The sequence below is a fragment of the Orycteropus afer genome, unplaced genomic scaffold, assembly GCF_000298275.1.
Source record: "Orycteropus afer afer isolate SDZICR_OR568_19922 unplaced genomic scaffold, OryAfe1.0 scaffold00012, whole genome shotgun sequence".
Lineage (NCBI taxonomy): Eukaryota > Metazoa > Chordata > Mammalia > Tubulidentata > Orycteropodidae > Orycteropus > Orycteropus afer.
Window position 1 is genome coordinate 7,898,810 of NW_006921599.1, and position 12,202 is coordinate 7,911,011.

The window sequence follows — 12,202 nt, forward strand, 5'->3', positions numbered from 1 at the left end:
TCGTGTCTGTGGGTCACATTTTGGTAATTCTAACAACATTTCAAACTTTTTCCTAATTCTATTGCACATGTAACAGACTATAGTATTGTGTGACCATAACTTTTGCTTTTGGAAAGTTGAACCATCCTTGCTTACCTGCTGTGAAACCCATTTGGTTATAATGTATTACTTCCTTTAATATGGTGTTGGATTTATTGACTGGATTTTGTTGAGAATTTCTGCATCTATATTCATGAGGGATACTGGTCTATAACTTTCTTTTTCAGTAATGTCATTGCCTGGATCTGGTATCAGAGCTATGCTAGCTTCATACAATGAATTGAAGAGTACTCCATCTTTTCTGTGTTCTGGCATAGTTTGAGTAATAATGGTGTCAGCTCTTCTCTGAATGTTTGGTAGTATTCTCCAGTGAAGTCAGGGTTTTTTGTTGTTGTTGGGAGTTTTTTTTTTTTTTTTTTTTTTTTAAATAACTTCTTCTTTATTATGGATCTGTTCAAATTTTCCACCTCCACTTGAGACAGTTTAGGTAGGCAATAAAATTCCAGAAATTTATCTGTTTCTTCTAGGTTTTCCAATTTGCTGCAGTACAGTTCTTCATGGTATTATTATTTTTTTAATTTCAGCTGGTTCTGTATTACTATCACCCATCTCATTTCTGATCTATGTTATCTGCATTTCTCCCTCTTTTCCTTTGTTAATTTGGCCAGTGGTTTTTCAATTTTATTAATTCATTCAAAGAACCAACTTCTAGTCTTGTTGACTCTTTCTACTGTTCTTCTATTTCACGTCTGCTATAATCTTTATTAGGAGCTCTGGTAACCTAGTGCCTAAGGCACTTGACTGCTAACCAGAAGGCTGACGGTTCAAACCCACCAGCTACTCCTCAGAAGGAAGGTTGAGCAATCTACTTCCATAGTGATACTGCCTCGGAAACCCAAAGAGGGGTCGCTATGAGTCGGATCCGACTTGACGGCACATAACAACAACAACATAATCTTTATTATTTCTCCTTTTCCTTTCTTTTGGGGACTGTGGGCTTCATCTTCGTCTTCTTCTTTTTTTTTTTTTTTTCTGCCACTCTGTTTGTTGGAGTTGTATGGTGAAGGTGCTGATTTTGGCTCTTTCTCCTTTTTGATGTGTTTATTGCTATAAACTGACCTCTGAACGATGTTTTTGCTGTGCCCCAAAGGTTTTAGTATGTTATGTTTCCATTCTTGTTGGAGTCTGTAATTTTTTATTTCTTCTATACTCAGTGGTTTTTAAGCAGGGTGCTATTCTGTTTCCATGTTTTTAATTTGTTTTTCCAGTTATTGATTTCTAACTTTATAGCATTAAGATCTGAGAAGATACTTTGTATTATTTTCATGATTTTGAATTTATTGATGGTTGCTTTGTGGCCTAATATACGGTCTATTCTGGAGAACGATTCATGTGCCCTGGAAAAGAATGTGTACTATATGCTGTTATTGTGTGTTGTGTTCTGTAGACATCTATGAGATCAAGTTGGTTGGTTGTGTTGTTTTGCTCTTCCATACCTTTTGTGAGTTTTTTATAGCTTTTCTGTCTTCCAAAGTCTCCCAATAGTATTGTGGACTTGTCTATTTCTCTTTTCAACTCTGTTAAAGTTTGTTTTATGTATTTTGGAGCTTGTAGATATGGTTATGCCCTCTCGTTGGACTGATACTTTAATCATTATATATAATGCTCTTCCTTGTCTCTTATCTTGTTTTTGCTTTAAAGTCTATTTTATCAGAGATTAATATTGCCACTCCTGATCATTTTCAGTTGTTTGCTTGATATATTTTTTCCTGCCTTCAATTTTTAGTTTATTTTTTATCTTTATATCTAAGGTGTGCCTCATGCAGACAGCATATTGATGGGTCATGTTTTCTGATCCATTCTGCTACTCTCTCTTGACTGGTGCATTTAATTCATTTATATTTAATGTAATTATTGGTAGGTATGAATTTACTGTTGCCATTTTGCTGGACCTTTCTGTTTTTTGGTCATGTTGATGGGTTCTTTGTTCATTACCTTTTTCTATGCTGAGTTATTTTGTTTATGGACTTTCTTATTATTTCCTTCTTTATGATTTTCTTCTTTTCTACTTTGGTGAGAAAGTTTATTAACTTTGTTTGGTGTTATCCTGTAATTTACTATTATCTTCACAAGTTTAAAACAGCCTGTTCTATCCTGATACCCTCTTATCAACATATGGAAGTTCTGGAACTAAGTCAATAATTCCCTCTTTTTGTTTTGTAGAAATCACTGTTTATAAATTGGTTATTTCTGGTTTCCTATTTTCAGTCTTAAGGGTTTATTTTATTTTTGATACTTCTGTATCTCAGTTGATTTCCAGGTGACGGTGCCTTGTGTCTTAATCTCTGGTTTTTGTCTGCTGTTATTGGTTCTTTGCCGAAGGACTCCCTTTGGCATTTCTTGTAAAGTTGGTCTAGTTTTTATAAATTTCCTTAATTTCTGTTTATCTGAGAATGTCCTAATTTCACCATGGTATTTGAGGGACAATTTTTCTGGATATGTAATTCCTGGATGGTGATTTTTTTTCTTTCAGGGTTTTATATATGTCATCCCATTTCCTTCATGGTTTTTGCGAAGAAATTAGAGAGCTTAGTCTTAGTGGTTCCCCTTTGTAGGTAATATTTTGTTTTTCCTGAGCTGCTCTAAGGATTCTTTATCTGTGGTTTTGCAATTTGATTATGATATGTCTTGGTGATTTTCTTTTGGAGGTCTATCCTATTTTGGGTTCTGGGTTCGTTGAGCTTCTTGGATGGGTATCTTTGAAAATTTTGTGGGGTTTTATTGATTTATTTTTTTGGTCCCTTCCTGTTCTGGAATTCCAATCACATGTAAATTATTCCTCTTGCCAATTTAACTCACATAACCTTTAGGGTTTCTTCACTTTCCTTCATTTTTTTTTTCCTGATTGTTCCTCTAACAAATTAGCATTCAAGAGCCTTTGATGATTCTAAATTCCACTGATTCAATTGTACTTTGTCCATCCAATTCTTTATCTATTTCTGAAATTTCAGTGTTAATCTTCTAGAATAGTTGCTGTTCTTGTATGGCTTTTAATTGTTTAGTTTCTCAAAAAAAATTTAACTTGTTAAAAGTAGAAACATATACTTAGTGGAATTTCATAAAAGGGCGGTTAGTAAAAAATTCTTATATAAATTATTGTAATTTCTATTCCTTTTTCTAAAGTTATAGTTTCTATTAGGGAGTCCAGGAAAATTTTCAGACATACTAGAAAAATAAGTACTTTCACAAACTGTAAAAAATATCACAAACATATAAGTAACATAGGGAAAAAACCTGTTAAGTAGCATTGAAGTTTCAATCACAAAGATTAGAAAGACTATTTGGATAACTTAAATAAATAATATCCCCAGTATCTTATCAAATATAATGATAAGAAGAATTCTTATCTTTACTGGAACAATTCCAGTGGGTAAAAGAACTGAATTCAGCAGACTTCCACTGTGTGTAAAACATTTGCCAAATCAGATGATGAGGATATAAAATAAGTTAACTAATCATCTCTGTTCCCAGAGCTTATGAGGTAGTCAAAAAGGCAACCATACAATTAACTATCAAACAATGTAGTTAAGTGTTGTTTTAGTAGTTTGACCTATAAAAATTGCTTTCATCCATCAGTATTTTTCCCTCTAAAGTTTTATTTTAGTCCTACACTCTCATCAAGTCATGCCCACCCTGATGGACCAACAGCAGCAATTTTAGGATGGCTAGCTATGGAAGAGTTATCGTGCTCATCTGCCCTTGTTAGGACTTATAACTCTGGGCACATTTAGCATTACGATCTAAGCAATGAATACTAATGATCAATACTATCTTAAATTTAAATATCAATTTGAATATAAACATTTAAATTTCATTCACTTATCATCTCTGTAACTAATCAGGACTATTTTACAACTACTACTTAAAAAAAAAAAAAATACCATCTCGGAAACCCAAGGAGGGGTCACTATGAGTTGGATCTGACTCGACAGAAGTGAGTTTGGGGGTTTTTTGGGGAAAAAAGTAAATAATAAAATGTTTACTTCCTGAAAACACAAGAAAACATTTTTTTTTTTTATTTAAGAAAAAATAGTAAAGATAGCTCTTACAAAAATTTCTCTTTTTGTTTATCTTTCTATAACCAGGACTATAATTTTTTTAAATTTGATCTTTAAAAAAAAGGCAATGAAAATAAATTTCGGAGGCACCATATTTAAATTAATGCATTAGGTTTTTTTTTTTTAATTTAAAAAATAAAACTCCTAAAAACTGAAGTACCAAACTTATAATCTGAAAACAAGTGTTAGTCATGCACCACATTGTTCTTACTTTGTCTATTCTTAATGGAAGCTAATTCTTCTAGTACGGTCTGGTCTGTAGATCTGGCAAAGGCCTCTGCTGTGGCACAGTACCCATGGTGGACTAAATAAGATGAAACCATTCTAAAAATAAAAAGAAGAAACACATCTTTTAGTCAAATGAATACATTTTTATACTACAATTTATATAAACAAGGTCTACTCTGGTATTACAAAATCAACCTATTTCCTTAAAACAATGAAGGCTTTAAAAATTTCAACTTTAAAGTTAAGTCCATAATACCACTTTATTCTATTCATGTAGTATTCCTAAAAAGACATTTCAAATGTTATGTTGAGACTACTCTTCCTGAAATAAATATTACTAATAAAAAGTAGCAAGAGCATTAAATGACCCTTTCTTTGACCTTTGGCACCCTATTTATTGTTATCCTTATACTCAATCCCACTAACCATTATTTGTTTCACTCTTAATATATGAGTTACTCCAGTAAAGTACTGGCATTTTGTAAAAGAAAATAATTTAAAAATAACAGATTAACTCTTTGTGTTCCATTGTTCAACCACTTTCTTTACCACTCAAATGAGATGTTACCGTAAGGTATAAACAGAAGGAATATTAAAGTAAACCCAGAGAGAGAATCTTCCTGAGCAAAGTCGATCAGGGTGATAATACTAACCAATGAAGACTCAATCTTCTAATCTATATCAATTAGTATGGTTTGACACAGGTGGTTAATTACTGAAATACGATAATACACGTAAGTGGCACTTACACTTCCAGAGGAAAATTTTATTTTTTAAAAAGCCACCAAGTCGTCAAAACACAAAATGTAATTAGAAAAACTATTGATCCAACAATTTCTAACCTAAATTCCAATATATTCAAATATTCAACTCAAACCAGGCTTAAGTTAGAACCTACAGTTAGAAAATGACAGGAAACAGTGGGCCTGGAGGTGTTGTCAAAGGGAGAATGGGGAAAAAAAATCTTTTAAGGAACAGGTATTTCATCCACTGCTCAAATTAAATTAAGGGATAGGGAAAGGCATTCTTTTAGAATGGACTTTCCAGGAGCTCACAATGAGTAAAAATTCTGTGGCAAACAGGGTAGTGGTGGGAGGAAGTTCTCACTGAACTCCAGCAACAGGGTTAAGATAAATAATGTTTCTCTACTACCATCCTGCCGCAAAATGCTCAGGGGCAACCAGTTTTACAGTATTAAGAGGATGTGGCCCCAGAAGAAGAACCCATCCTAGCTCTAACTCATGGTAACTATGGTGCTGTCTTTCAATTGCTCTGGACAAAGACATTAGTGTCAAGCCTCTAGATAAAGAAGCCTCTTGGGAAAATGCATGTTTTCAGACTCATCGTGTCTTCCAATCACTTTGTACTCCAAAAACACACAAAAAATGTTATTTATATTAGATTTTTAAGTTTAAGAAAGTTACAAACAATTATATAGACATTTAAGATAAGCTATCCTGGATAGATGGTATCTGAAAGCCTTTGCTATTTTCTTAGGCTAAAATGGAATACTGAACATGACTTTTAAAACTTAATGATATTTATTTTTTAGGTCTATACTGCTTCAAGCTTTAACAGTTATCATGTAATACTAATGACATTGCCTTTCAGCAAAGGTACAGTCTAAAAAGTTGACTGTTGTGTAGAAATTACATTTTCTTGCTGGCTTCTATAATGAAATTCTACTTTAAAGGAAAGAAGTACCCTAATAAAACAGGTGGAAAAATTTTGGTAAAATAGAAATCTAGGCAATTTTATCTTAGCATCTAATACTTTTCATTTTATAGTACTTTTATTTGACCCACATTTTTGGTTTTACTGCTGGCCATCCTCCATCATTATTATCACTGAATCCTAAGTATTTAAGCTGCATTTAGGAATCCTAGTTCCACATTCATTGCTCTTTGATCTTCTTTCCTTTTACCTTATCTTAAAAATCTATTAATAACATAGATAAGTGGTATTAAAATTAATTAGCAAGGTTTTAAAAAGTACTTTACCTGGAGGCTTTGGGTCAGATTTTCTTACTTAGAAAGAAGGCAATTATAATCTCCCTGAATCTACATGCTACATGTATAAGTATTTAGCAAAAGGGGTATACTACCAAACAAAAGTCCCTGGGTGGCAAAAAACAGTTAAGTATTTGACTAATAACCAAAAGGCTGGCAGTTCAAATCCACCCAGAGATGCCTCGGAAGACAACCCTGGTGATCTGCTTCTGAAAGATTACGCCTTTGAAAACCCTATGGAGCAGATCTACTCTGCACAATGTGGTCGACATGACTTGGAGTTGACTCGATGGCAACTAACAACAACAAGTAAATGGAAAGTTGGTATTATTCTTAGAGTAACTCACTCATTGGAAAATTCTGAAACACAAAAGGTACATGTCAAGCTTGTATTCTAATACATAAGATATACCATTATATTGATGCTTACTCATCACAATTTTTCTCATAAATATTTGAACTACTGCTGAACTAACTACACAGCCAAGTTCCTGTACAAAATCACAGATTTTGAATTGTACAATCCAGACTATCTCTGTGAATTTATCTTTTTCAAAATTAAAAGTTGAATCACATAACCTATGGAAATTACTAAATCCTATTACTAAGGATGGCAAATGAATTAACCTAACCATCCTAGTGTCACTTTATATCCTCCATCAAATTAATTAAGTCAGATTGAACTACACTTCTTTATGTGCAGCTCCAAATCAAACATTATTTTTAATTTTTATAGAGTAAATGACTACTTGTAGAGAGATTTAATATAATCAGTAATACATTTAAATAGGATTTAAATTAATAGATTGAAAATAATACCAAAAGAATCAAATATTTTATAAAAAATATACTTCTAAATAGTATCAAGTCAAATTTCTTCACTCTTACTTTTGTATCATGGTCTGCCATTCCCCTTCTCGATCTCCAATAGGAAACCGGTCTATCTGTGCCTGGATTTTGGTTCTCCATTCACGCATGTAGTCCTCAATATCAAACACAAATGGATGTTGCCCAAAATTGGCATCAACTACTTCTCCTGGTGTCTGCAGCCCCACAGTAGGATACAGATTTGGCTGTAAAACAACATATTTCATTAAATGCCTAGCCCTTTGATGTTAAAGACATTCATTCTTTCAACTGCTATCTTTAAAAGAGAAGAACTGTAAGTTTATTTCATAACTATTTGAAAATCTCAAACCCTAAAACTCAAACCAAGGAACAAAATCCCATGAACCAAATCTCAGCAGCTACTCTTTTTTTTTTTTTTTTATCATTGTTATAAATGTATCTATTCTACAATTTTCGCCAATCCAGTTTTTAATAAGTATAAAACTTATTGATAGCAATTACATTAATTGGCCATGCAACCCTACCCTTAATCAATATAATTTTTCCATCATGGTAAACTGAAACTCAGTACGCCACAAATAATAACATCCCCACCTTTCTCCCTCTGTGGGTAACCACTAAGAAACTCTGGTCTCTATACGTTTATCTGTTCCTGTCTTTTTATATAAGTGGTATTTATCCTTTTATGACTGACATTTCATCCAGCATAATGTCTTCAAGCTGCATGAATACTGTAGCATATATCAAGACTTCATTTTTCCTACTGGGTGACTAGTACTCCATTGTATGTATGTACCACATTTTGTTTATCCATTCATCTGCTGATGAGCATTTAGGCTGTTTCCACTTTTTGGCTATTGTGAAAAGTGCTGCAATGAATGAACATTGGTATAGAAGCCTCCATTTGAATCTCCACTTTCAAGTCTTTTAGATATATACCAAGAAGTGGAATTGGTCATATGGTTGTCCTATTTTTAGTTTTTTTGCAGATCTGTCATACTATTTCCCACAACAGCTGGACCATTTTGCATTCCCACCAGCAATGGATAAGGGTTCCAATTTCCCTGCATCCTTACCAACGTTTGTTATTTTCTGTTTTTTCAATCTTAGCCATCCTAATGGGAGTGAAATTGTGGTTTTGAATTGTGTCTCTCTGATGGCTAATGTAGAAATTGCTCATTAAAGCTAGTTACTATAGAAGTACAACCCTTACTGGGCTTGTGTATTCTAAATTTACTATTTTCATCTACCTATATATTTGGAACACCTTTTAAAACAGAAGGTGATAAGAACTTAACTATAAGCAACACAGTGCCATTAACAGTGAGGATTCTCTATACAAAAACAAAAGATTCTAATAAATATGTTTCAAGAGAGGAAGAGGACTGATATGAATATTCACATTCATATATAAATGGAGTCAGATACACTCCAAGATTTCAAGGCTAAACAATCAAAGTATAAATTACAGCACCTTTGAGTATACAAAAAATGTAAGAGTTCTTCTGTTGGCTCAATCATTAACTAGTTGATGCATCTGAAGGGGAATTAGTAACTAAGTGTCTACTAAATGCCAAGGGTTTAATCATGATAATCCTGTGAGGTATCTATTTTTCCCATTACAAAGCTGGAGAAACTGAGAATTAGGGGTTAAGTACATGGTCACCTTGCTATTAAGTGACAGAAGTGGGATGAGAACACAGGTTTGTCTGACACTGAGTCCTAAACTGAATTTTATTTTCTGTAATTTCAAATCTACCACATCTTCATTCTCTGTATTTATGTCTTATTTATTTTCTTGAATGATTATCACAAGTATTCATAGTACAAACTAGTTAAAGATTAAGAGTGAATAATTTGTGTATGAATATAAGAAGTTTAAATAGAGTTCACAGCAAAAGGCTAAGAGGACATGTTTAAAAACAACTCATTAACGAAACAACAACAAAAAATCAGAAACAAAAGGAATACTGTGTCAAAATGTCAAGAACTAAAAGATCGCTTAAAGCAAAATATACAAATACACCGATGCTTAATAATCGAGAATTATCAAATTCATAGGATTTTAAGCCAAAGAGAGATGAATACTTAGTACAACCTTCTCATTTTACCAACAAGAAAACCAACAAGTGGCAATAATATGTAGGCAATTTGCAGAAGAAATATAAAATGACAATAAACCTCACTCAGTTTTTAGAAATGCAATTTAAAATAAGATTTTTTTTTACAAACCAGATTAATATTTAAAAGATTGAGAATACCCAGTATTGACCAGAATTGAGAAAATAAGCCCTCTCATTCACTAAATGCAGAAATGTTAACTGATGTAAACTTTTAAGAACAAACTTTGGCAAAATCCATTAAAATTGACAAAGTTATTTCACTTGTAGGAATATATCCTACAGAAAAACAAACATGTGCATCCTGTAGTATTATCTGTAATGGCAAAAATGAAAAAGAATGCCCATCAATAAGTGATATTATTATCACAGCCATCAAATCTAAGATCCTAATAATTATACACAATTATTTTATCTAAGAAAAAACAATGCCAACTGAACTCTGATAGGCTATATAGATGCATCTCCATTTCAGAAATGATAAAATATGAAAAAATATACATCTCTTAAATGATGAACTGTGGCAGTATACTCATAAAATAAGGTATTATAAAACTGGCCCCCCCAAAAAAAAATTTGCATACCGATACAGAGAGATGTCCAAAGATTGAAAAAAAAAAACCAAAATTAAGTGATAATGTATATACCATGATCTCATCATCTTTTTTCTAAACATTCAAATAAGGGACTTAATGGCTTACACATGTTTGGAAACAGATCAGGAAAGATATACACTCAAGTTAAAATAGTCATATCTAAATAAGCTGAAATTATGAGGAAATTCTCTATTGTATATTTCTGTATTTATAAACATTTGCTTATATGAACATTTAACATATATTCCTTCTATAATCAGAAATAAAAAAAATTTGAATTAATATTAAGTCAATTTTGGCTTGCTGGAAAGTAATTAACTATATTTTTTATACCATTTACTCAACCTTAAAAATGGAGAATTTTGGGGAAGAGAATTAAAGGACATAGCCAGCCCTTAATTTGCTATATTACAGATTTTATTTTAATACAAAAGCCTTTTAAAATGTACAATTCTTTGGCTTTTTCTATACTCACAGAGCTTTGCAACCATCATCACTATCTAATTTTAGAATATTGTCTTCACTCCAAAAAGAAACCCTGTAACCCACTGGCAACCACACACCACTCCCCCAGCCTCTGACAACCTCTAATCTACTTTCTGACTCTGGGTTTGCTTATTCTGGACATTTTGTAAAAATGGAATCATGCATCATGTTGTCTTCAGTGACTGGCTTCTTTCATGTAGTTTAATGTTTTCAAAGATAACACTTTGATGACTAAGGTACAACTGACCTAAGCCACAGTATTTTCAACTGCCTCATATACATGTGAAACCTGGACAATGAAAAAGGAAGACTCAGGAAGTGACATATTTGAACTGTGGTGTTGGTGAAGAATACTGAATACACCATGGACTGCCAGAAAAAGGAAAGTATCAGTCTTGGAGAAAGAACAACCAGAATGCTCCTTGGAAGAGAAGACAGAAAGACTTTGTCTCGTTTACTCTTGACATGTCATCAGAAGGAATCAATTGTTGGAGATGGGCATCACGCTTGATAAAGTTGGTCAGTAAAAAAGAAGGAAGCTCTCAATGAGATAGATTGACACAGTGGCTGCAGCAATGTGAGGATGGTGCAAAACCAGACATTTCACTGTTGTACATAAGGATGTTATATGATTCAGAGCTGACTGAACAGCACCTAACAAGGTTTTCAAGATTTATCTCTGTTTTATCAAGTACATAGATTAAGATTCATATGAAATAGTTTTCCTGGAAAATGTTTCTAAGTTAAAAAAAAAAAAAAAATTACTGCTGCCTATGTAGAATTAGAGAGAAGAGTAATTTAATTCTTTATGAAAAAAAATAAACCAGACCTCTTCATTTCTATTGACCTATGAAAGATAAAGAACTACATTAAAAAGACCTTTAATTTAGAAACTGCTCCAAAAGCTAAATGAATATAATTAAAAATTTGTATTCTCAAAGAACTAGATGCCAGCTACTACTACCAACCACTCTGAAAGGGGTCAAAATTGGAAATCCTGGATGGAGGGAGAAAACTCAAACAAAACTCATAATCATTTAAACAAACAAACAGCCTTACTGGTCTGATAAGAGATTGGTGGAACCTCCAAGACTATGGCCCTTAGTCACCCTTTGGGCCTGGAACTGAACTTATTTCCATAGCTCGACTTTCATCCAAACAATAGACAGACCTATGAGGTGAACAGTAACACCAGAGAGATAAGCCTTTCTTAGAACAACCAACCATAAGAGATCAAAAGGGCAGCATTTGCCCAGGGATAAAGCTCGGAAGGCAGGAAGATAGAAAAGAAAGACAAAGGGAAATGGTAACCATAGGGAGGAAGTGGAAAGAGTACTGTTCAAACGTGGGGATTGCGATCAAAGTCACAAAACAAAGCATCTATGAACTGCTGACTAGAAAGCCAATTTGCTCTATAAAGTTCCACTCAAATCACAAAAAGTTAAAAATAAATCAAATGCAGTTAGTTTTTTAAACATCATATTCCCAAAGCAAAGTTTTGTTTTATAAATATAAAAAGATTTCTTCTGAAGAAAATGGAATCCTACCTATACCTATAAAAAGTAGATTTCAAGTCAGCCTTAAAAACTGAAAAGCAGTATCATTTTAAATAAAAACCTCTACTGTCAAAAAAAAGAATTTACCTAATCCTAAACAGAATTAGTCTATAGATAAAGACATTTCTAAAACAGGTGAGATAAGTTGGGCAAGAAAGAGATTTTTGGAAAAAGATCTAAGGCTTTCAGAGTTGTATAAAT

The 12,202-nt window shown here is 32.8% G+C and overlaps 1 protein-coding gene across 1 annotated transcript in view; it reads right to left on the reverse strand.

Annotated features, from left to right (window-relative positions):
- The window catches only part of RANBP9 (RAN binding protein 9), a 176,772-nt gene that overhangs the window by 30,171 nt on the left and 134,399 nt on the right, over positions 1 to 12,202 (reverse strand). The window contains exons 6-7 of the mRNA XM_007951859.2: positions 7,283 to 7,467; positions 4,369 to 4,481 (exon numbers count right to left, since the gene is read on the reverse strand). Coding sequence (XP_007950050.1) covers positions 4,369 to 4,481; positions 7,283 to 7,467 — 298 coding nt within the window. The remainder of the gene's footprint in view (positions 1 to 4,368; positions 4,482 to 7,282; positions 7,468 to 12,202) is intronic.